The sequence below is a fragment of the Heteronotia binoei genome, chromosome 8, assembly GCF_032191835.1.
Source record: "Heteronotia binoei isolate CCM8104 ecotype False Entrance Well chromosome 8, APGP_CSIRO_Hbin_v1, whole genome shotgun sequence".
NCBI lineage: Eukaryota > Metazoa > Chordata > Lepidosauria > Squamata > Gekkonidae > Heteronotia > Heteronotia binoei.
In genome coordinates this window covers 93,192,307-93,217,130 of record NC_083230.1, presented here as the reverse complement: position 1 = coordinate 93,217,130, position 24,824 = coordinate 93,192,307, and the positions used below count along the sequence as shown (strand labels likewise).

Genomic DNA, 24,824 nt, shown 5'->3' with positions numbered 1-24,824 from the left:
CAGATCCGGCCCTCATAACAAATGAGTTTGACATCTCTGCTGTATGGGAACCAGTCTCCATAGGGTATAAAGGAGTGCCTAGCAGACATGCAACCTCCCCCCTACCTTCTGATAACCCTGAATGGGGGGAGGGCCTTCAAACCAGGGGATCCCCTGACCCCACATGGGGATTGGCAACTCCAGCAGAGGACTGGTTTTCAGTGATAGGGCTACCATTTTGGTGAGACTTCCATTCCTGTGAATGCTCTGACATAGGTTTGGATTTGCCTAGAATCCACAGAAGTCAATGTGGAACATATTCCTTGAATAGGGTTGCCAAGTCCAATTCAAGAAATATCTGGGAACTTTGGGGGTGGAGCCAGGAGACATTGGGGGTGGAGCCAGGAGCAAGGTTGGACAAGCATAATTGAATTCCAAAGGGGGTTCTGGCCATCACATTTAAATGGACCACACACCTTTTAAAAGCCTTCCCTCCACTGGAAATAATGAAGGATAGGGGCACCTTCTTTTGGGGCTCATAGAATTGGAATCCCTGATCCAATCCTTTTGAAACTTGGAGGGTGTTTTGAGGAGACACTATGCTGCAAATCTGGTGCCTCTACCTCAAAAAACAGTTCCCTCCAGATACCTACAGATCAATTCTCCATTATACCCTATGGCAGTGTTTCCCATTTGCAGGGTCATGACCCGGTACCGGGCCATGGAAGCCTCACTACCGGGTCACAAGAAAAGCCAAAGCTAGCCCCGCCTTCAGCAAAGCATGGCCTCTGTTCTGCTTCCTTCCTTCCCCCATCTCTCTGTTGTGCAGAGAAAAGCTAGCCTTGAAGACTGACACAGGCTGCAAAGCCTGCTTTCCATTTGGCTTCCTTCCTTCCCCCGTCTCTCTGTTGTGCAGATAAAAGCTAGCCTTGAAGACTGGCGTAGGCTGCAAAGCCTGAGCTCCATTTGGCTTCCTTCCCCCGTCTCTGTGTTGTGCAGAGAGGAGCTGGGCTACCTCTCCTTCCTTCTCCCCCCCTCCCAGTGTTTGAGAGAAAAGCTGGCGTCTACTGGCACTTTAGACCCATGAAGTGTTCGTCAAGGTATGAGCTTTCCTGTACCTTGCAGTATGTTCTTTTGGGGAGATTTCCCTGGGAGGCCTGGGCGGCAAAGAAAGGTGTGTGTGTTTTTTTCAGCCGGGAGGGGCGGGGAGTGGGCATTCTAGTAGCTATTTTTTTTTTTTTTACCAAACGACCCCTGGGCAGAATTGTTGCTGACTGAGGTCATCTGAAGGCTTTTTTTTCTTTGCCCCCCCCCTCTTTCTTTCTTTCTTTCCCTGCAAGTGATGCTCTGTCTGTATTCTTGGTGCTGGGGGGGGGGGGGTGTAAGCAACAGTGGGAGGGCTTCTAGTGCCCTGGCCCCACTGGTGGACATTCTGGGAGTGACATCACAGGAAAAGGTGGAGTTTTGGTGACATCACTTGGCCCTTTACACCACAGGAAATGACAGAATTCCTGTCTCCTGGCTCCACCCCCAAAGTCTCCTGGCTCCACCCCCAAATTTTAGTGGGTCATGAAGGAGAAGTGTAAAAATAACCGGGCCAGGAGAAAGAAAAGTTTGGGAAACCCTGCCCTATGGGAATCAGTCTCCATAGGGAATAATGGAGTGCCCAGCAGACACCCCCCCTCCTACTTTCTGATGACCCTGAAGTGGGGGAAGGACCTCCAAACCAGAGGATCCCCTGCCCCCACCTGGGGATTGGCAACCCTATCCTTGAAGCGATAAAGTTTGAAAGTCATTGTTCAAGGAGAACCAATCCAAGACGTCATAAGGTAAATTCTTAACCTACATTTGTATGTACAGAAGACCAGTCATCAGAGCATAAAAGCCCAGTGTGGCTAACTTCATCATAGATCTGTTATACTAACAAAATACCAGTGCAAATCTACCATTAGTCATCATAACTGACAAACTCTGAAAAGAAGAGGGTCAGCTTGATATGGGAAAGTAGATAGGTAGGCAGGCAGTAGATAGATATCACAGACCACATGGATCTTCCTTTTCAAACAAGATCCAGTGTGTTGGAGTGTGTGTGTTTGTGTGGCTGAGGGCCAGCTAAAGAGAGGAATTAGCAAAAGAGCTCCATGGAGTTCACGGCTGATCCCTTGGGTGTGCAGCTCCTTGCCAGAAAATGGATTGTGTACAAGGTTTATAAATGGTGGTCTGTATCCCACTACTCCACTCAGCAATGTGTGAAGTCTTCCTTCAGCCTAGAGAGTGTTTCTCCAGCTTAAGTGTTTTTCTTCCAGCAGAAGAACCATTTTAAGTTGAACAAAGGCTGAATGCGTCACACTTGGGGTAGAGTACAGGCTAGTTAAAAAAAACCCATAGTCTTGTGCCCTGCTTTATCTTGGCCAGTGTCTTCTGTTGTGAGATTAATTTATGAAATGACCTGCTCTGACATAATTAAGTATGAGTCTTACCCATAAAAGCTGAATTATATTTAGAAAGAGAATCCCCCCCCCCATTTTATAGAACATAAAGTGAACACGTTAGCCCCAAAGAATGTTCCTTGTCTTTGCACCAGTGCTTTGATCACCACCGCTAGAAAGCCAGGAACAGGCTTCTGTGGCAGCACACACTGCAAATGCGGCTTTTGTCTGAGTAACGCATTTCTGACAAACACAAACAGCTGAGACCATTTAACATCCATGGAGGCATCTGGTTTGTGTTTGGATCACTTCCCAAGGCCTTAATGAGACTTTTCTGTGCAGCCAATGATATCCCTAGAACAAAGCCACTCAGAGAGCTTGGTCTCATTCCCATTGGTTGACTGTTTTCATATGCTCACTCCTGACATTTCTTGACAAGCTGTTGGCTGTTTCAGCAGTAGCCAGACTGGCTTATGGACCTCAGGGGAGGGGTTGTGGCTCTGCTTTGCATGCAGAAGATCCCAGGTTCAGTTGCTGGCATCTCCTGTTTAAAGGGATCAGGCAGTAAGTGATAGAACCTGGGCTTTTTTTTGGAGCAGCAACGCAGTTCTGGCTGGCTTGGCATCAGGGGGTATGGCCTAATTTGCAAATGAGTTCCTGCTGAAAGAATGGTGATGTCAGGGGGTGTGGCCTAATTTGCAAATGAGTTCCTGCTGAAAGAATGGTGATGTCAGGGGGTGTGGCCTAATTTGCAAATGAGTTCCTGTGGGACAGACCTCTGCCTAAGACCCTGAACAGCCACTGCCAGTCTGAGTAGATAATAGTGACCTTGATGGACCAATGGTCTGATTCAGTATAAGGCAGCTTCACACGTGTTCATGTGTGTTCACATGGGAGTCTGGGTAGCTTGAGAAAGGTTGTTTAAAAGAAGCTAATGTATTTATTTTAGTTATTTGGAAGAGCTGTATAAAGGCCCACAAAAATTATTTAGATAAAATCAGTTTCAGGAGGGTAGTTGTGTCCATCTGCAGCAGCAGGGGTAGATTTGAGTCCAGTAAGGCCTTAGAAAACAATAAGATTTTCAAGGGTGTATGCTTCCGACAATCAGAAGTATCAGAAAAAGGGAGCTTTAGCTCTCAAAAACTTATATCCTGAAAATCTTGTTGGTTTCTAAGGTGCTCCTGGATTCAAATCTAGCTCAGATAAAATCAACTGTTAGATTTACAGGAGCAAGTAGGAAAACAAAGTTAGTTTGTTTGTTTATTTAATAATTTATAGACCACCCTTCTCTGAGTTCACAGAGCTCTGGTTGGTTAACAACAGAAGACTATACAAATTAAATTTTTAAACATTTAAAATAACTAAAATAACATCAGATGTTGCCAAAGCAAGTTTACAGTTTGCAAGACTATCTCACAATAAGCAGGAGATAGCAGGGTGGGGGAAGGAAGTGCCAGACAAGATGGTACCCATCACTGTCCTCAACCCAAAGCCTGGCGGAATATCTCTGCCTTGCACGCCCTGCAGAATTGCACAAGGTCCCGCAGGGCATTGGCGTTATTTGGCAGAGTTCCACCAGGTGGGAGCCATGGAGTTAAATAAAATAAACTAAATTGCCAGTCTATCCAGGAGCCTACCCCAACATATAGGGTTGTCAGTATAAAGTGGAGAAAGTATAGTTAAAGATAACTGGTATTGGTAGACATTTTGGATTTAATTTAGAGACAGAATTTGGATTATTTTATTTATTTATTTTATTGGATTTATATCCTGCCCTCCCCACCAAAGCAGGCTCAGGGCGGCTCACAACAATTAGAGACAGAATGTATGTGTGTGTGGGTGAAGAGTAACTGCATAAGGATTGCACTGTAAATGAGATATCTTTTTATTACAGTGTGACCCTCATGCAGTTACTCTGTGCCAATTGAAACCTAGAGTAGCAGTGTTAATAACTTTGACTTTAAAGGCAATGTATCCCTTAATTACTTCTTTTAATGAAATAAAACGACAATGAAGATCTTTAGTTATGACAAACATTTTGTTAAATCTATTTTATGTGATAGAAATGAAAAAGGAAATAATAATAACTCTTTTGTGCTGTCTGTTATTTAATTTCAGTTTGTTAGCCCTCATCCATTCCATCAGCTTTACCCAGATGTTGAAAAGCATGGGGTGGTTAAGATAACACCTTGTAGGAACCGATAAGCCAGAGGGTCAAGGAGTGAAGTAGCACACTCAGGCTGATAATGGACGACTGTTTTGGGGCAGCTTGCAGCTGCCCCGAAGAAAACTGGCTGAAAGAAGAGCGCCCCGGAGCTTCTGGATGTCGCCGGAAGAAGGGGCGGGCCTTGGGTGGCCAGGGAGCATGTGGAATGCTCACGCGTCCTGCTTGTGGATCCCTGGGTGCTTGTAAGGCGCTCTCCAGGCAACCAGATGGCCGGCCGCTGCCTCAGAGCCACCCCAGCGAAAAGGGACCACTTTCCAAGTGGTTCCTTTTTGAAGCGGTTGGAGCGTCTCTCAGAATGGGGTAAGTGCGGGATGGGGGCAGCCAGCAGATGTTGCCATGTGGCCGGGTTTTTTGGGTCGACTTCAGAGGTGTCTCTGAGTCGACCCAAAGTGCTGGTCTGTTAGCAGCCTTAGAAACCTATTTTTGAAGCAGGACCAAAATCACTGCAGAATGATGCCTCCCAGACCCAATCCAAATAGGTGGTCCAGAAAGATACCAGAATTGATGGTATCTAAAACTACCTAGAAATATCATTTCTATGTGTGGAACAAACTCAGTTTACATATGAAGTGGCTGAGCTTGCAGAAGATCAAACCTGACTATGAATGGCCCTTTAAAAATGCGAACATGGTTAATGTGATATACAGCTTTTGAAATGTGGTTGTATGATCTGAAAGTTCTGGAGGACGTACTTTTTTTGTTGTTCCTGTGAAGGTAGAATCTTGGCTAAATATTCAGGCTGCCTTACTGCTGAAGGTGCAGCATTGTTCATGCTGAGAGATAGCATGTATGATGGTAGATACACCGCTTTATTATGGCTCTGTGTTTTTTAAAAATATATATCTAAAAGCCAAAAAATCCTGAGTGATGAGTTCACGTGTATGATTAGTCTTTAGCCATGAAGGATGGGCATTTCACAGGTTACCTTGGGACACTCAACTAAGCAAGTAATGATGTCTCATTGATCTTCCCTGCAGCATTCCTATCCAATGTTCCCTCTAAGCTGCAGAGGCTTGTGAGCAAAAATTCTACTTTGTGAGCTCCTAGCATTGAAGTTGTGAGCAACCGGCATTAAAGTTGTGAGCTACTGCATAAAATTAGCATGCTCTGGGGTCATCCTTCCTGAGCGAAGACAAAGATGTGTGAGCTGGAGGCTAAAAATCTGTGAGCTAGCTCACGCTAACTCAGCTTAGAGGGAACACTGTTCCTTTCATCTCTGCTTTGTGCTTTGGCCCTTTTCAGGCCATGAAAGCTACTGCAGCCAAAATATCTGAGCTGTCCATTCAGTGTTGCCCAGACATCCTTTAAGCAGTCTGAGTATAATATATGAATTGGTTCTGAGGAGTGGATTGGACTGAACGTGGAATAAGAAAAGACCTAGGTGTGGAGTAACCTTTGGAAAAAATGCTTGGAAAGCTTGCATAGGTTAGTGGCTTCTTGCCTGTGATGAGATGGCTGTATATCTCCACAGCCACATGCAGAAATTGGCTTTCAGCTCCCCTTTGAGGCAATGGGGAAAACAGGCCTGCAGTCTCTTTGGCCACAGCCATCACACACCTAAAGTAGCACATGAGGATGAGCTATTGAGAGATCGATGGTGAAAGAGACAGTCAGAGTTTTAGTATTAGAGAAGAACTTGGGCTTGCCATTTTAAACTTTTCCAACAGATCCGGAAAACATGGAGACAGATTGAAGTGTTTTATGAAAATCCTTGCCTAGGGAGCTGTGATCGCTGCACACTGATGCAGTGAGATAATTTTAGATTCTGCCCCTCCCCCCCGGTAATTTATACTTCACATATGAAGCACAGAATGGACATTCAACAAACATGCCTCATTCCATCCCACCATATCAAAAGATAGAGAACACATGACCTCTTTTCAGTCATTACAATCATGCCTACCAGGAACTTTCAGTGGGAGTGCATACTCCCTGGGATGCTCCCACTATGCATATGCAAAGCCACCCTTTCTCGTGAATAGGATGATGTGACTTTTGCCTGCATGTACAGCTTCATGTTCATATGTACTATTGCTGTACATGCATGGAAAATCTCTATTCATGTGAAATGGTGTCTGTACATATTGGAAGCATTGTGGGTAACAAACTCTCAGTGGTGGGTTTCCTAATGTGTGTGGCTGTAACTTAATGTTTATTCAGAAATAGCAGACATTGCTAGTCACACCCTGCATCCCCCTGTCCTGCCCCACTGAGCCTGTACTCTAGGGCTCTGGATTTCTAGCCCGAAGTCTGGTCCTGATAGCTCCCTGTTTTGAAATTACTAGCCTTTTACTACTCCTAATAACGGCTCATGCTTTTCTTCACACAATGGAGGGGCAACTAGTTAGTTTTAAACTAGAAAAATAAAATAAGCTACATTTATTTTCCTATGCCTGTGTTACTTTAATGGAAGGCCTGACAACTGGTAACTGAATTTTCTCAGAGATTCCAATGTGATGAGGAATAACCAAGGATTTCAAACTTGTCAGAAAGTCAGACTTTTCCCTCCTTGTGAAAGGGTGACAGAACTTTGACAGTTGATTTAGAGCAACATAAAAATCTGGTTTCATATGCATATTGATTCATCACATTGAGAATATTGAGAATAGTTTAATGAGAACTTTTCAATTACCTCAACTTGATGCGGTTATAAGGGGGATGCTGAAGTTCTCCAAAGCACCTGCTCTTGTTGGCAAGCTCTGGGTGTTATATTTTTTTTATTGACCTGATGTCATCCAGTGATGATGACCTACTTCTAGTAACCAAGTTTTATTCTGGGTTGCTATATTAAAGTGAGACACTATCACTTAGCCTACGATTGGGAAACTTTACTCACAATGCGATTGAAGTCAATGGATTAGAAAGGGCAGAGGTTCCAGGAGGACCTAGAAGACAGAGGCTTCACTCTAGTGCTGCTTTGCCCTATTTCAATCAGTGCTGCTGCCTGGGTCTCCTTACCATCAGCTGAAACTTCCCAGCCCACCTTTCTATCAAAGAAGCGTTAGAAGGAATTTGATATTAATCTAATCTATTCTTTTGCAGCACTGCTGTTGGACCATTGGTTCATCCAGTTTAGTACTGTATACAGTGACTGGCAACAGTTCCCAAAACAGAGGTCTCTTCTAGAGGTGTGCAAGAAAAAAAATTTACCCCCCACCCCCGATTTGGGTCTATTGGACCATAAAATATTGGTATTTCCCTATAATCCCAAATCCCAATAGCAGTATGGTGTTGGGATTCAGGTAAATGTTTGGGGAACCTGAAATTATTTGGATCCATTATACCCTGTGGACCGTCCCCACAGGGTATAATGGAGAATCAATCTGGGGGCATTTGGGGCTCTAGGTTTTTTTTTTTTTTTTAAAGTAGAGGGATTAAATTTGCAGCACAGCTGCTTGGGTGGCCAATTTTATGGGCCCCCAAAGACGGTGCCTCATTCTCCATTGCTTTCAAACAGATAGATCTTGAGGAGCACTAGGGGTATGTGTTCAGTATAAACCAAACCAAATACCTTATTGGTATTTTTTGGGTATTTATTCAGCCAAATACAGATTCTCTAATCTGATTCAGCTTGCACAGGGGACTACCTTTACCTTTTTATATTGGTAGCCAAATCAAATTAGATAATCTGCAGTCAGCTGAATAAATACCCCGCCCCCATACAGATAATGTACTTTTTGGTTAGGCTTATACTGAATCCACACCCCTAGTCACTTCCATCTGTGTTCCCAAGACCTATTTGTTTTTAACCTGCTTTCTCTGAGAGGATTAGGATGGAATAAATACGCTTCCTGCCTTCCCCCCCTTGACAACAGACATAGGTTAGGCTGAAAGAGATAATGATAGAGTAAGGATTTGAACCTAGGCCTCCCAGGTCATTCAAGCCACTATAACAGGGGTGGCCAATGATAGGTCTCCAGATGTTTTTTTGCCTACAACTCCCATCAGCCCCAGCCATTGGCCATGCTGGCTGGGGCTGATGGGAGTTGTAGGCAAAAAAACATATGGAGAGCTACCGTTGGCCACCCCTGCACTATAACACTTTGGATCATACTGAACTGAGAAGTTTTGCAGTGTCCAGAACAGGGGTGGCCAAACTTAGCATAAAAGCCACATAGAATAAATGTCAGATGTTTGAAAGCCACAAGACAGGAAGGAAGGAAGGAAGGAAGGAAGGAAGGAAGGAAGGAAGGAAGGAAGGAAGGAAGGAAGGAAGGAAGGAAGGAAGGAAGGAAGGAAGGAAGGAAGGAAGGAAGGAAGGAAGGAGGAAAATAGATGGGGAGAGGTGAAAAGAAAGCAACTTTAACTTTAAATGCATTAACTGGCTGGCTTGGCTTAGAAAGATAATTTAAAGTCAAATGATTCCTCCAAGCTGGTTGATGGGGCAGGGGTTCAAGAGCTGCACAATATGTGTGAGAGCCACATGTGGCTTCCAAGCCACAGTCTGTCCACCCCTGGTCCAGAACAATACCAATACCCAGCAGCAAGCAAATATTTATAGTGGAGATATAATTTCTAGTGTGTAAACTTACTAAAAGCATGAAGAATTTATTGTACAGGAATAACTTTTGGTGTTATTTTTTCCACAATGATGGATTTAAAATTGGAGGTGTCTCAGATTGGCAGATTAGCTAATTTTGATTAAAGGCCTACCTTTTGTGCTTTAGGCATATCAGTATGGCGCTGAGCACGTACAGACCGTGCTGATTTTGGTGGTTTGGCAGGTGCACAGTACATCTCCAGGCGCTTCAGGTCACAGCTCTGGAAACAGCATTCATCCACTATTCCTTTGGTGGGGTTTACACGTCTATTACTTCCATACCCTGCTGGTTTACCTATATGTGGGGAAAAATCAATAACTGATTAGAGAAGTCTCAAGATTCTTTCTAATTTTCAAGTATTGTTAGCTGGGTCATCTCTTAGGATATGAAACAAAGTGCATGGTAATGAGACAGGAAACCTAGGTCTCAATTTGGTACAGAAGGATTCAGTCCAGGAGCAGGGCCGGCCCGATGCCCTGGGGCGCCCTAGGCAGACTTGATGCCTGGCGCCTCCCTAAAGTGCCCCCCACGGCTCCCCCCCCATGTGGTGTCCTGCCTGCCCCCCCCAGCGCTCCACTTGCCTGCCTGCAGCCACTAAAAGTGACGGCGCCCTACTCGCTCCCTTCCCTTCCCCCTGGGGCTTGCTGGCTAAAAGTAAGCTTAGCCGGCGAGCAGCTCATGCCTGCACATTTTGTAGAGGCAGGGAAGTAGAGCGCGGGGGGTGGGTGGGCAGGTGGTGGCGGCCCAGAGGGGGCTAGCGGCAGGGAGGGGGGAGGGAGGCAAGCTAAATTCTTGCCTGGGGCACCGGGGGGGGGGCGAGAGCCCAATTTGTTACCCCCCTCCTCTTGGCGCCCTAGACAACTGCCTATTTTGCCTAGTGGGAGGACCGACCCTGTCCAGGAGGATGCAAAGAATAAATGGAAATAAGTCTAAAGAAGTGAGGAGTGACTCATCCTGCCATGAATTTGGTTTGTCTTTAAGGTCCTAATAGACCCTTTTATACTGCTATTAGAAACCACAACATTCAAAAACGACTGGGGACATTTTAACCTTCCAGGGAATTCAGTTGCTGTCCTAAGAGTAGCAGTTCTCCTATAAAGAAATTTCAAAGGGAGATTAGGAAGAGAGACTGCTGAATTGCAACTGATAATGAAGCTCAAGGCAATGCATCCCGCTAAACTGAACTGAAACTTAGGTTTCTTCTCTCATTACCAATGCCTGCTATTGTCATTTGGCATCTGAAATCACTTCACATTCCAATATATAAGGACAGATGGGCTCATAATCTAGTTGTATCTGAAGAAGTAAGAAGTGACTCATGAAAGCTCATGTTCTGCCACAAATGTTGTTGGTTCTTAAGGTGTTGCTGGACTCTTGTTCCCCTCTTCTAATAAAGAATGTAACTTGTGCTTTTAGGTTTCTTCCCTGCATCTGTAAGAAATGGAAAGGTGTGTGTTTGTGTGTCTCTGTCTTGCTCTCTCTGGCTCTTCCCCTCCCTCCCTCCCTCTCTGAAGAAGTGTGTGGGCATACAAAAGCTTGTACCTGGAATAAAACTTTGTTGGTCTCCTTCCACATGATGCCATTCCCCCCTCCGACTCTTTTCCTCCTCCTTCCTCCCCAAAAGAGGAGGAGGTAGAGGAGCCTTCAGCCAGTTGAGGAAGAATAATAATAATTGCAGATTCATACCCTGCCCTTCTCTCTGAATCAGAGACTCAGAGCGGCTCACAATCTCCTTTATCTTCTCCCCCCACAACAGACATCCTGTGAGGTGGGTGGGGCTGAGAGGGTTCTCACAGCAGCTGCCCTTTCAAGGACAACCTCTGCCAAAGCTATGGCTAATCCAAAGTCATTCCAGCAGGTGCAAGTGGAGGAGTGGGGAATCAAACCTGGTTCTCCCAGATAAGAGTCCACGCACTTAACCACTACACCAAACTGGCTCTTGCTGGCTCTTTCCCTCCTCCTCCCTCCCTCAGCCAATCAAGGGAAGGTTTTCTTTCTCTCCTTTGTGATGCAAGAAATAAGAGAGACTGGACAAAAGAGCTGTGATGTAAGAAACAGGAAGGAGGAAGCTGCAAAGGGCCAGTGGCTCTGCGGGTCAGATTGGGGCCCTGTGGGAGCCTAATGCAGCTCATGAGACATAATTGACACCCCTGAGCTAGATCTTATTGTATAAGAAAATATATTTTTCCTCATTTTGCTGAAATCTGCATACAATTTAGCTGGATGGAAATCACTGCGGTTTGTTTTCATAATTGCTTCTTAATGTTTTCTTTCTTTTTTCCCATATTAACAATGGTGTTATCTAGGCTAAGTTCAAAAATTCACTACAGGATTCCTAATGGCTGCATGATGACATTTCCTGCTTCTAGTAAAACAGTTAAATACATTAGAAATTTGGGAGAAAATATGTCAAACATGATTAAAAGGTATGATTTCCCAGTGTCGACATCACATGCAGGGTTGCATGGACAGTGCAATCTATATCATTCCTACTAGCCACTATGCACTGGAAATCCCATGGACATATTGTTTGCAAGATGACATGTACTGTATCAAAACATCTGTTTTCATCAGATATTGCTGAGGTTTTGGCTACAAAAACTGATCAGTTATTTCCTTGGCATCTTATAGAGCATATTTAAAAACTGATCCTGTACTTTGGGTTACCCAGCCATAGATAATTGCAGGAGTCTTTGTGCTTGTAACAGGATTGTACCTAATGAGGAATGGCTAATATCATAGTTTGTAAGGACTTGCTTGCATTGTTAGTGTTTGAAAAGCAGTACAATTTGCACCTATGTGGATAAAAGAATTACTAAATCCATGGGATTAGGAATGATTGAACTCCTGTTCCTTTATTGTTCCAGAATTTCACTCTCTGCTAAGACTTCCTTTTCCTTAATTCTGGTTTAATTTCAGTAACTAATTCTGGAATTGGAACTTGCTGGAGTCAAGAGGGGGCATGGGTGGGTTGCTGTTGGCATAATAGTGCAAATCTCACTTCCGGGGAAACCCGGAAGTGACATCACACTGCTTTGTACCATAGAATTTCTGGCAATGCCTGGAGTGGTGTGACATCACCCAGAAGTTACATAATGCTATTGTGCTGATGGCAATTTTTAAACTTTCTATTATTCCACCAGTCACAGGGGGTAACTGACCACCCTACAAGCCAGTTCCTATTGCAGAATTCCTAATGCATCCGTTCCTGTTGATAAACAAGCATAGGTGACTGAGAGCCAGATGTCTGGGGCAAAATTCATATGAGGGAAATTTTGGAAGTCACAACATGTGAGTTTTAATAGACCAGCTCTTCTCTAGTAATAAAATAAATATTGAGCCAGCAACATGCTGTATTCTCAACTATGCATTTGCATTATCGTTATAAATGCTAAGATTTCAGCAACTTTTCCTGAGTGCTATAAATTAAATTAAGATGTAATACTTTACAAATCACAAAAGACCCCCTGCTTGCAGGACCGGGAGGGGGCAATATTAAAAAATGATGCCCCCTTATGGAGCCATTCTATCCTATGGGCCCATAGAATAGAATGGACTCCATACCCAATTTGGTGCCACCCTTCCGGTGGCACCTGGGGCAAGCGCCCCTTCTGCTCCCCACCTAGATCCAGTCCTGCCCTCTTGAAGTAAAAGCCACTGTATGGATGAGCTGTTAAGGCTCTTATAAATAGGAATGAGAGATCACATTAAAATGTATCTATATATTTAATTATCAACAGCCCCCTCTGGTTGCAGATACTTATTTCACCAGCGAGCACACAGTCCTACAATGTGTTTTTCTACAGACTCAGGGGACTCCATGGGTCTGCAGAACAACCCAAAAATTGCTTCTCCTCCTCCACCAGTTTGAGAAAGACTGACTGACTGAGAGTGAGAGACACACAGACAGAGAAAGACAGGGAGAGATAATGGGTAGGGGAAGATGGGAGGAAGCAAAAGCAGAACCGAAGCTGGGATTGTGGAGGATTCCTCACTGCCACTCACCCTTCTCCAGCCTGCAGCATGAATGGCTAGGTAACTGGGAGAAGTTTTAAAGTTTGGATGGCTGAGTATCTGAGGAGAACTTTAAAAGGACATCTGAGCCTGAAACTGCAAAGCCTGTCAAGCGGGAGAGAAGGATTGTCCTCACCTCATTCTCTGTAGCTGTGGGCTCTGCTGTCCTTTAACAACATTCTCTCTAGCTTCTGCTTCTCCCCCACTCCCCGTAAGGGTTTGGCCATGGCTTCTTCTCACTGCTTCTCTCTTCTGACTGACTAGAAGCCACAGGCAGATTATAAAAGGACAGCTGAGGTGTCATTAAAAGGATATCTGAGCTTCTCACCCCCACCTCGTTTGCTGTGGGCTCCAGTTTGGTGTAGTGGTTAAGTGTGCGGACTCTTTTCTGGGAGAACTGGGTTTGATTCCCCACTCCTCTGATTGCAGCTGCTGGAATGGCCTTGGGTCAGCCATAGTTCTCGTAGGAACAATACAATCAACACCGGAAATATATTTATCATCACACCAAAGTGTGTACAAACATATATTTTAGTGACAAAGACTTAAACAACATTTAAACATACAGTAATGCTTCCAGAAAAGTAGCTGGTTACAAAACGCAATCACTGAAGAAGTCTAACAACTCCATATATGGGACAAAGCCCACTTCCTGTACACGTCTCTATGTCTTGTCGTCTTCTGTGCTGCCTCCAAGGAATCAAAAAAATTCACTGTAGAGAGAAAGGGGACTGCACTCCTAGGTTAAATTATGGTTTTGTTTCTTTCCCTTTATCAGCCTAATCTCTCCATAACCATCATTTCACAGAGCCACAGAGAAACACTTTTGTTTTTGGATCAACTGATTTCTTTTTTGCTCTGTACCTGGTGATTGTGTTTTGTAACCAGCTGCTTTTCTGGACGCATTACTGTATGTTTCAGTGTTGTTAAGTCTTTGACAGTAAAACATGTGTTTGTACACACTTTGGTGTGATAATAAGTATATTTCTGGTGTTGGTTGTATTGTTCCATATTTACACATCGGAACCTGTTGAATTTATATTTTTAGCTCTCATAGGAGCTGTCCTTGAAAAACCCAGGCCAAACATTGCAAAATGTAGGCACGTACTTAAAGGAACCATTCTTCACCCATGGACAATTATGTGCTGCAAGAGTAAAATGTTTTGAAAATTTAAAAATTCAAGTTTACAGCACTCTAATCCAAGGATATTTTACAAATGAAGAAGGAATATTTACATCTAATATGGTATTCAAAGAAATACTTTAATTAAAAGCAACAATAACAAATATTACAAACAACAGAATACAGAAATAAAAAGAGCAATGACATTTAGAATTAACAGAAACACACAAAATCAACAAAGAAAGAAAATGAAAGAGTTAATGCTTTGTATACATTCTGTGTACTGTACTGAGTGGGTCATCACAAGGGGTATATATATTTAGTAACTACAAATCCTACACTGCAGTTTCAAAGAAATGCAATTACAACTTAAAACAAACTACAAAACATCACACAACATGTTGTTGCAGGTTCCGACTTGTTACTATATATTTTAAAAAGCAATTGGCAAAAAAGCTGCAGAAAAGGAAGCCCTCCCTAGCTATTTCCTAAGATGCTCTGATGTTGGAGAAACCTGGAGGTGAGAGCTACCAGAGCACTTTATTGAAACATGCTTCCCTCATAACTTGGCCATGGAATGATAGAGTTGCCAACTCCCAGGTGGGGCCGAAGATTTCCTGGAATTACAACTAAGGTTGCCAATCCCCAGGTGAGGGCAATGGATTGGAGGCCCTCCCCACCACTTCAGGGTCATCAGAAAGCAGGGGGGGGGGCGATGTTTGCTAGTCACTCTATTATTCCCTATGGAGACTGATTTCCATAGGGTATAATGGAGAATTGATCGATGGGTATCTGGGGCTCTGGGGGGCTGTTTTTTGAGGTAGAGGCACCACATTTGAAGCATAGCATCCAGTGCCTCTCCTCAAAATATCCTCCAAGTTTGAAAAGATTTGGACCAGGGGGTCCAATTCTATGAGCCCTAAAAGAAGGTGACTCATCCTGCATTATTTCTAGTGGAGGGAAGGCATTTAAAAGGTGTGCTATCCCTTTAAATGTGATGGCCAGAACTCCCTTTGGAGTTCAATTATGCATGTCGCAACCTTGCTGCTTTCTCCACCCCCAAAGTCCCCAGATATTTCTTGAATTAGACCTGGCTACTGTAATTAAAACCGAGTTCCAGACTGCAGAGATCTGTTCCCCTGAAGAAAATGGCAGCTTTCTAGGGTGGATGCTGGAGCATTATAACCTGTGGAGGTCCCTCCCCTCCCCTCACCACACCCTTTCCTTCCTGGGCTTCATCCCCAAAATGTCCAGGAAATTCCCCACTCAGAGTTGGCTACCCTAAATCTTCATGAAAGTTCTAACTTTCCACAGTTAACTACTCACAACAGCCAAGGGACAGAAAAGCCTGTTAGTGTAAAGACAAGAAAATGCAGCATTAGTTCAGAAGAGCTTATATGCACTTTGAAATAGAGATAGGCTTATCCCACTGAGCCTGGATCAAAGTAAGGTTCAGGAAGTTGAGATGTTTCCCAAATTTGTCAGATATTTCCAAGATCCTTTCAAAGCTTGGAATTCCTCAGAAGAGTCATTGCTCTCCCTTCTCTTTCTCCCATCCCCTCTCACTTACTTGCTGGCTACCCATCCTTCCTTAAAAAGAAAAGAAAAGCAAGCAAGCAAGCTGGGGATCCAGAAAAACTAAGGCCTCAAGCCAACCATGTATTATAAACCCAGAATCTGGAAAAAAGCAGGCAAATCATACAGTCATGTTGGTGCTGGGATTCAGCCAGAGGACACTCAATATGATTCCAGGAAGGAGGACGAGGAGTTGGATTTATACCTCATCATTCACTTGAAGTCTCAGAGCACTTTACAATCTCCATCCCTTCCTCTCTCCATGGCAAACAGGTGGAGTAGGTGGAGCTGAGAGAGCACTTCTGAGAGAAACAGGTGAGGTAGGTGGAGCTTAGAAAGTTCTTGAGAGAACAGTTCTGAGAGAACTGTGACTGACCCAAGGTCATCCAGCAGCTGCATGTGGAGGAGTGGGGGAATCAAACCCAGTCCTCCAGACTAAAGTCCACCACTCTTTACTATACCAAACTGGCTCTTAAGGATTGCTTGAGGTAGCAGAATCAGTTTGGGAAGGACTAGAAAGAACTATCGTTGGGAGAGATGGAACAAAGCAGTAGACAAGTGCACCTTTAAGATCAACTAAGTTTTATTCAGAATGTAAGCTTTTGTATGAGATGGTTGGATTCAGACTAAATTTTCTGATAATGGAGGGTGTCTTCTGCAGATCCATTATTTGCCCCAAATGCCATTCCTAAGAATACAAGAACACAAGGTCATGAAAGTAGTGGTTTACATTTATGGGGAAATGTGGAGGATTGTGCAAATATGTAGCTTTGCAGGATCATGGTCACTATCATTGTGGTCAGTCCTAGAACCCAAAGAGCTTAATTATTAACTTTGGCAGAATAATACTAGTTTAATAACTACCTTATACCAAATCAGACAACCATTGGTCCATCAAGGTTAGTATTGTCTACTCAGAGTGGCAACAGTTTTCCAGAGTCTCAGGTAGAGCTTGCACTTGTGATAAACCTATGCGTTTGGCAGCCGCTACAAGTGCCCCCCCTCCAGAAATCTAACCCAAAAGAGGCAACAAAACACTTAATCTCCACAACATGTGTGGCTTGGTTGGTTCTCTGCTGAAATGTTGGCCTTTACTATGCTGCATGCTTTGCCAATAGCCATACCATGTTTCAACTACTAGGTATAAAAACAACTGGTATACAAATATCTCATGTCAGACATTTCTAATCACCGGAGTTATGTGCTAATCTCAGGGGTACCTGGATATTTCTAATTATTGCTAGGAATGCTTTTATATCTCATTTTGAGGGAAAGAGTTAAAAATGACTCAGCACTGGAGACTTCTTTGGTAGGAAAGGTGCCTGGGATTATGCAATGTTTAACTTGGTGGGGTAAGAAATGTACAAATATCCTCTTTTCAGGTTTTGTCATAACTGGGACATTTGGGAGTTTGTGTGCACTCAGCGTCTGGACTCTGTCATGATACCTCAAGTCAGGCTGCAGTCACAGACACTATATAATGCACTTTCAATCCACATTCAATGCACTTTTTAACTGGATTTTGCCAGTTCACACAGTAAAATCCACTTGGAAAGTGCACTGAAAGTGGATTGAAAGTGCATTATTTAGTGTGTGATCAGTCTTAGTGAGGCCTATTCAGTTATCACAACCAAGCAGAGGGTTGTTTGTGGCAGGCTTGTTGTGCTCATGCACTCCCTCCACCCTCTCCTCATTTGCAGAGCAGGAATGAAGGCCTCCTGGTTTTGGAAGCTGATAATCAGGCTCAAATGTGTGGTGATATCAAAATAGAAGAGCACGGCAAACTAGAGTTGGTTTAGAACCACAGGCCTGTGGAGAGGAAACAGATTCCAGTTTGCCCAGCCAGGGTTGGTTAGGGTTGCCAAGTCCAATTCAAGAAATATCTGGGGATTTTGGGGGTGGAGCCAGAAAACATTGGGGTGGAGCCAGGAGCTGGGTTGTGATAAGCATAATCGAACTCCAAAGGGAGTTCTGGCCATCACATCTAAAGGGACTGCACACCTTTCAAATGCCTTCCCTTCAATGGAAATAATGAAGGATGGGGCACCTTCTTTGGGGGCTCATAGAATTAGACTCCCTAGTCCAATCCTTTTGAAACTTGGAGGGTGTTTTGAGGAGAGGCACTGGATGCTATGCTTCAAATGTGGTGCCTCTACCTCAAAAAACAACCCCCCAGAGTCCCAGATACCCACAGATCAATTCTCCATTATACCCTATGGGAATCAGTCTCCATAGGGACTAGTGGAGTGCCCAGCAGACATTTCCCTCCTCCCCTGCTTTCTGATGACCCTGAAGCGGGAGGAGGGCCTCTCCACCAGGGGATTTTTATGCACAAAGGAGAATCACGGACAAAAGTGAAAACAGCAATAATGATACCATGATGAAACAACTACCACCTAACATACATTATTATCTCCGAAGATTGGGTGCTTGTATGAGAGAGAGAGAATGAGAAATATTGGTGCATGAGGAACTTTGGATTGTTGGGATTTTTCTCAACCCCTCCTTGAAAAAGGGTCCCTTGAAACGGAGTGTTACTGAGGCTGGCATCTCCGTGGGAGGAGGCATGAGAAGCTCTTTACTTATTTGAAGAAAAGATAAATGAGCACAAAAACACTTTTTGCTGCAAGCACCTTCAATTACAAATACTTGCCATTTGTCAAAGTTGGAGTTTGGATTGAGTTTCACGAACTGTGGGGTTGAAATTCTTACCTTATGAACTGTGAAATAGCATGTATTCCATTTTCATGAATTGTTGTATGTACTCTATGAACTTTGATATTGTGAATTGATTTATGAATAGTCTGTTGTAAGTATTAATAATGCATGTTATAATGCCAGTATTTATAATGCATGTTAGGTGGTAGTTGTTTCATCATGGTATCATTATTGCTGTTCCCACCTGGGGATTGGCACCCCTAATACTGGTACACATTGGGACATCATGGCAAACATTTGGACATCATGGCAAAATGGAGATTGAATGAAGGCTTCAAAAACCACACCATTCTGCAGAGGGAGGGCACAGGAGAACACCTGCAAACTGGGTTGGTTTGTGCCCATAATGAACAAACCTCTGTTTGCTTTGTTCATGCTTGTTTAAATGTCATCTATCTGTGACGCTTGTTTATTTTTGAGGGGAAATTCTGAGCAATGTTCAAAGTTTATTTTGGTGTAAGAAAAACATAATTTTGCCCTGAATCAACACAATAAGGCTGATCATACTCACCTTGGTCTGGGGCAGGCTTCCATTTCCATGCAGAGCAAGCTGGTGATTTCGCACCAGTTGCTTCCACGCCGCCATTTTGTGCGGGGCAAACCCGTGATTTGCCCCACCACAGTGTAAACCTGAAAAAACAGGTTTACATTGCGGCGGGGCAAACCGTGGGTTTGCCCCACACAAAATGGCGGTGCGGAGCAACTGGTGTGAAATCGCCAGCTTGCTCCACGTGGAAATGGAAGCTTGCCCTGAACCAAGGTGAGTGTGAAATCAGCGTAAAAATGAAGTTGGTTCAAACTATTCTTTTGTACAGCATTTCCCCTGTGCTGAAGATCAATATCTTGTATCAGTCTGTCCAGGTTCATGTTCTGTTTCCTGTTGAAATTACTTCCATTATAAATAGCTTTCCTAGGTGAATATTACCTAAGGTAAGCACTCATCTTCTCTGACCTGGATGGCCCAGTATGATATAGTGGGGCACTTTCCACCACCAAGCACGCATCCTTTTGCTTACAGTCAAACTATGTGACTAGATATTGGACCTAGGCTCATGGCAAGCACAGGTAACATTACAGCTAACTGTTCATACAATTTCTTTATCATGTGGCCACATCAGTATTCACCCTCTGGTTGAGTAAAGGGGGGAAAAAAATCTGTAATTCTCATAATGGGCAGGAAATCAACCAGCTGTATGGGCATGCAGATGTTTCACGGCTAGCTGAGGTGGAGAAAAGTGTCTGTATGTGATTTTTCAAAAAAGTGTAACATAAAAAAACTAAAACCACTGAAAAAAATATCAAAGCCGTTGCACAAACTGCATACCATCCAAACCATAAGATGTCAAAGTCCCACTGTACACTGCATTGGTCACTGCATTGGAGTATCGTGTGCAGTTCTGAAGGCCTCATTTCAAGAAGGATGTGGACAGAATGGAGTGGGTGCAGAGGAGAGCAACAAGGATGATCAGGAGCCTTATGAGGAAAGACTGAGAGACTTGGGACTGTTCAGTCTGGGGAAGAGGAGGTTGAGGGAGAACATGGTTGCTTTTTTTAAGTATCTGAAGGGCTGTCGCTTATAGGAGGGCAGGGAGCTGTTCCTGTTGGCAGCAGAGGAGAAGACTCACAATAATTGGTTTAGATTGAAAGGGCGAAGGTCTCGGCTTGGCTTCGCGAACGAAGATTTAAGAAGGGTGCAATAGTCCACGTTTGCTGCAAGCTCGCTGGTGGCTGACAAGACCAATGCGGGACAGGCAGGTCCGGCCACAGTAGCTGCAGGGAAAAGTCTGATTTGGGGTTGGTGCTGTAACAGTGCGATTCTTCCTCAATCTCCTTTTGTCCTCAAGACCAGCTATGCGTGCGTTCTCAAAGGAAGAGACAGCTTGGTGGATGGTGTGCCTCCATGCTTTGCGATCTGAGGCTAGGTCAGACCACTGGTGATGGTTGATGTGACAGGTGCTAAGGGATTTCTTCAAGGAGTCCTTGTACCTCTTCTTTGGTGCCCCTCTATTTCGATGGCCGGTGGAGAGTTCGCCATACAGGGCAATCTTGGGAAGGCGGTGGTTTTCCATCCTAGAAATATGCCCTGCCCAGCGCAGCTGCGTCTTCAACAGCAGTGCCTCGATGCTGGTAACCTCTGCCCGCTTGAGGACTTCAGTGTTGGTCACAAAGTCACTCCAGTGGATGTTGAGGATGGTGCGAAGGCAGCGCTGATGAAAGCGCTCAAGGAGTCGCAGGTGATGACGGTATAAAACCCACGATTCGGAGCCATAGATGAGGGTTGTCATCACAACAGCTTTGTAAACATTGATCTTTGTGCCTTTTTTCAGATGCTTGTTGCTCCACACTCTTTTGTGCAGTCGGCCAAATGCACGGTTTGCCTTTGCCAGCCTGTTGTCAATCTCCTTGTCGATCTTGGCATCTGAGGAGATGATGCACCCCAGGTAGCTGAACTGCTGGACTGTCTTCAGAACTGATTCACCCACAGTGATGCAGGGAGGGTGATAATCTTCCTGGGGTGCAGGCTGGTGGAGAACTTCTGTCTTCTTCAGACTAACTTCTAGGCCGAATAGCTTGGCAGCCTCTGCAAAGCAGGACGTCATATGCTGCAGAGCTGATGCCGAGTGGGAGATGAGTGCAGCATCATCAGCAAACAGTAGCTCTCGGATGAGTTTTTCCATTGTCTTGGAGTGTGCCTTTAGTCGCCTCAGGTTGAACAGGCTGCCATCGGTGCGATAGCGGATGTAGACACCATCGTCCTCATCTAGATCTACTGCGGCTCTTTGAAGCATCATGCTAAAGAAGATCGTAAAGAGAGTTGGCGCAAGAACGCAGCCTTGCTTTACACCTGTGCCTATTGGGAAGGACTCCGAGAGGTCGTTGCAGTGTCTGACTTGGCCTCGCTGGTCTTCGTGTAGCTGGATGATCATGCTGAGGAACCTTGGGGGACATCCTAAACGTTCCAAGATTTGCCACAGGCCTTTCCTGCTAACGGTATCGAAAGCTTTGGTAAGGTCGACAAAAGTCACATACAGACCCTTGTTCTGTTCCCTGCATTTCTCTTGGAGCTGCCTGAGAACAAATACCATGTCGGTGGTGCTCCTGTTAGCTCTGAAGCCGCACTGGCTCTCTGGGAGGAGTTCTTCTGCAATGGTGGGCACCAGTCTGTTCAGGAGTATTCTGGCAAGGATTTTGCCTGCGATGGAGAGCAGGGTTATCCCCTGGTAGTTGGAGCAGTCTGACTTTTCCCCTTTGTTCTTGTATAGGGTGATGATGATTGCATCGCGAAAGTCCTGTGGTAATTTGCCTTGTTCCCAGCAGGTGACAAGTACTTTGTGAAGTGAGCTATGTAGTACTGTGCCCCCATGCTTCCAGATCTCTGGTGGAATTCCATCAACTCCTGCTGCCTTGCCACTTTTCAGTTGCTTGATGGCTTTAACAGTCTCTTCTAGGGTGGGGATCTCATCCAACTCTGTTTTCACCGGTTGAAGTGGGGTGAGGTGGATTGCTGAATCTTGAACAACGCGGTTGGCACTGAAGAGAACCTGAAAATACTCCGACCACCGGTTCAGTATGGATGCCTTGTCTGTGAGGAGCACTTGGCCGTCTGCACTATGCAAGGGACTCTGAGCCTGATATGATGGACCATATACCGCCTTCAGGGCTTCGTAGAACCCTCTTAAATCACCAGTGTCTGCACACAGCTGGGTTCTCTCTGCAAGCTTGGTCCACCACTCGTTCTGAATGTCTCGAAGCTTGCGCTGGAAGTTGCTACATGCAGCGCGAAAGGTTGCTTTTTTCCCAGGACAGGAGGGCTGAGCAAGATGTGCTTGGTAGGCAGATCTCTTTTTTGCCAGTAATTCTTGGATCTCTTGATTGTTCTCATCAAACCAGTCCTTGTTCTTCCTTGTGGAGAACCCGAGGACTTCTTCAGAGATCTGCAGGACGGTAGTTTTTAGGTGTTCCCAGAGTGCTTCTGGAGAAGGGTCTGTGGGGCAACTGAGGTCCTCAATTCTTGACTGGAGTTTTGCCTGGAAGGCAGATTTAACTTCGGCTGACTGGAGGCTGCCAACCTGAAACTTCCTCCGAGGGATACCTCCTCTCCTGGGTGTGGGTTTAAAGTGAAGACGGAGATTGCAGCGTACAAGACGATGATCCGTATGACATTCTGCGCTGGGCATTACTCGGGTGTGTAAGACATCCCGAAGGTCTCTCTGGCGCACCAGAATGTAGTCGATAAGGTGCCAATGCTTGGACCGTGGGTGCATCCAGGTTGTCTTCAGACTGTTCTTCTGCTGGAAGATAGTGTTGGTGATGGTGAGCTGGTGCTCCATGCAGAATTCTAGCAGGAGGCGCCCGTTGTCATTGCAGTTGCCAATGCCGTGTTTGCCAAGTACTCCTTTCCAGGCTTCCAGACCTCGTACGGAAGACCCCTACAGAGGACAAGGTGATCATCCTTGGCGACTTCAATGCCAGAGTAGGTAAAGGGCGAAGGTACCGGTTGGATATTAGGCAAAAAGTTGTTCAGCAGTGGAATCAGCTAACTAGGAAGGTGGTGAGTTTCCCCTGACTGACAGTCTTTAAGCAGCAGCTGGATGAAGATTTGTTGGGAATCCTCTAGGGGCTGCACTGAGCAGTGGGTTGGACTAGATGGCCTGTATGGCCCCTTCCAACTCAGTGATTCTATGATTCTATAAACTGAGAGGAATTCAATAGCAAAAATGGTAGCTCTGATGATCATTATTTTGGCTGGATTATGTATGAGCCTTTTGATATCATTGCCCTAGCTTTCATCCTGCCATTTTTGTCTCCAGCTCCTTCAAAAACCATATAGTCAAGTGGGCTTTAATCAGTGGGAGAGAATTCTAGAAATGATTGTGTCAACTGTCTGGGCCATGCCTCTATTCCAGATATTAGCTAAGAGTTTCGATTGAACCTCTAACCATTCCCCCAAATCTCTTAGGAAACCATCAGTATCTACCAGTTTCAATAGGAAGACAATTCAAATTGGTTCACCACTCCTGCAGAGGTCGTAGGCTACTGTCTATGTAAACCCCACCATGGAATGATGGTCCTGTTGTTACCAAATCAAGAGCAGGGCTTTTTTTGAGCAGGAACGCACAGGAACACAGTTCTGGCTGGCTTGGCATCAGAGGGTGTGCCCTAATATGCAAATTAGCAAAACAATGGTGATGCCAGGGGGTGTGGCCTAATATGCAAATGAGTTCCTGCTGGGTTTTTACTACAAAAAAGCCCTGATCAAGAGAATGGCCTGCCATGTTACATTAAATGTAGGATGGGAAGTTTGTATGTACCTGCTCTCTCACTGCAGGAACTAGATAGCTGCCCCCCACCCCGGGTATGCTGAGCCAGACTGACCTAGTGCCTGCTTGAAGCACCCCACACTGTAATGTGCTTTGAACTAATAGCATGCCCAGAGCCAAATGGCAGTCATGTGAACCAGCTGTTTGGACTACAGCCAAACAAAAGCCCAAAGAGAAAATTATATCTTTTGACATGTATCACATGTATGGATGAGTCCTGAAATGTGTCGTCCCTTTGGTGTAATGCTTAAGGTGAAGCATGTCAGCATCTGCCTGCTTAATGTCAGAAGATATATTATGTTGATTATTATTATGATTACCTATACCAGGGGTGGCCAACGGTAGCTCTCCAGATTTTTTTTGCCTACAACTCCCATCAGCCCCAGCCAGCATGTCCAGTGGCTGGGGCTGATGGGAGTTGTAGGTGAAAAACATCTGGAGAGCTACCATTGGCCATCCCTGACCTATACAGTTGCTGAAACATCCTGTTGTGTTGCTATGACATTGCACATTGCTCCCACATGCCACACATTCCTTTCATCATGACCCAGTTTCCATTTTTTTTCTGGCTGTCATTAATAAGATCCTTATGTTTATTCAGCCTTTGGAATTGCTGACAGCAACATGTAAGAGTCTTATGCCTTCGTTTGCTGATGTTATTACTCATGCACTTGAAGTGAGTTTGTTTCATCACATTTTTTTTTGTTAGTGCTCAAGGTTTCTTATCATGTAGATAAAAAATGGTATTTTGGCTACCACTTTAATCTATTGCAATCAAACTGACATTGCGTGTGCTGCAAATTGACATGTTGAATCATACCATTCTATTGGCTCTTGTAAGAAATTGTTGAGTTCTAGAATTCTACTCTTTGAACAGATGGCTTCTGAAATAACAGC

General features: G+C 44.6%; 1 protein-coding gene across 6 annotated transcripts in view; it reads right to left on the bottom strand.

Annotated features, from left to right (window-relative positions):
• The window catches only part of IGF1 (insulin like growth factor 1), a 122,790-nt gene that overhangs the window by 11,102 nt on the left and 86,864 nt on the right, over positions 1-24,824 (bottom strand). For all 6 annotated transcript variants that reach the window (XM_060245608.1, XM_060245603.1, XM_060245604.1 and 3 more), the window contains exon 3: positions 9,289-9,470. In XM_060245608.1, the coding sequence (XP_060101591.1) occupies positions 9,289-9,470 (182 nt within the window). The remainder of the gene's footprint in view (positions 1-9,288; positions 9,471-24,824) is intronic.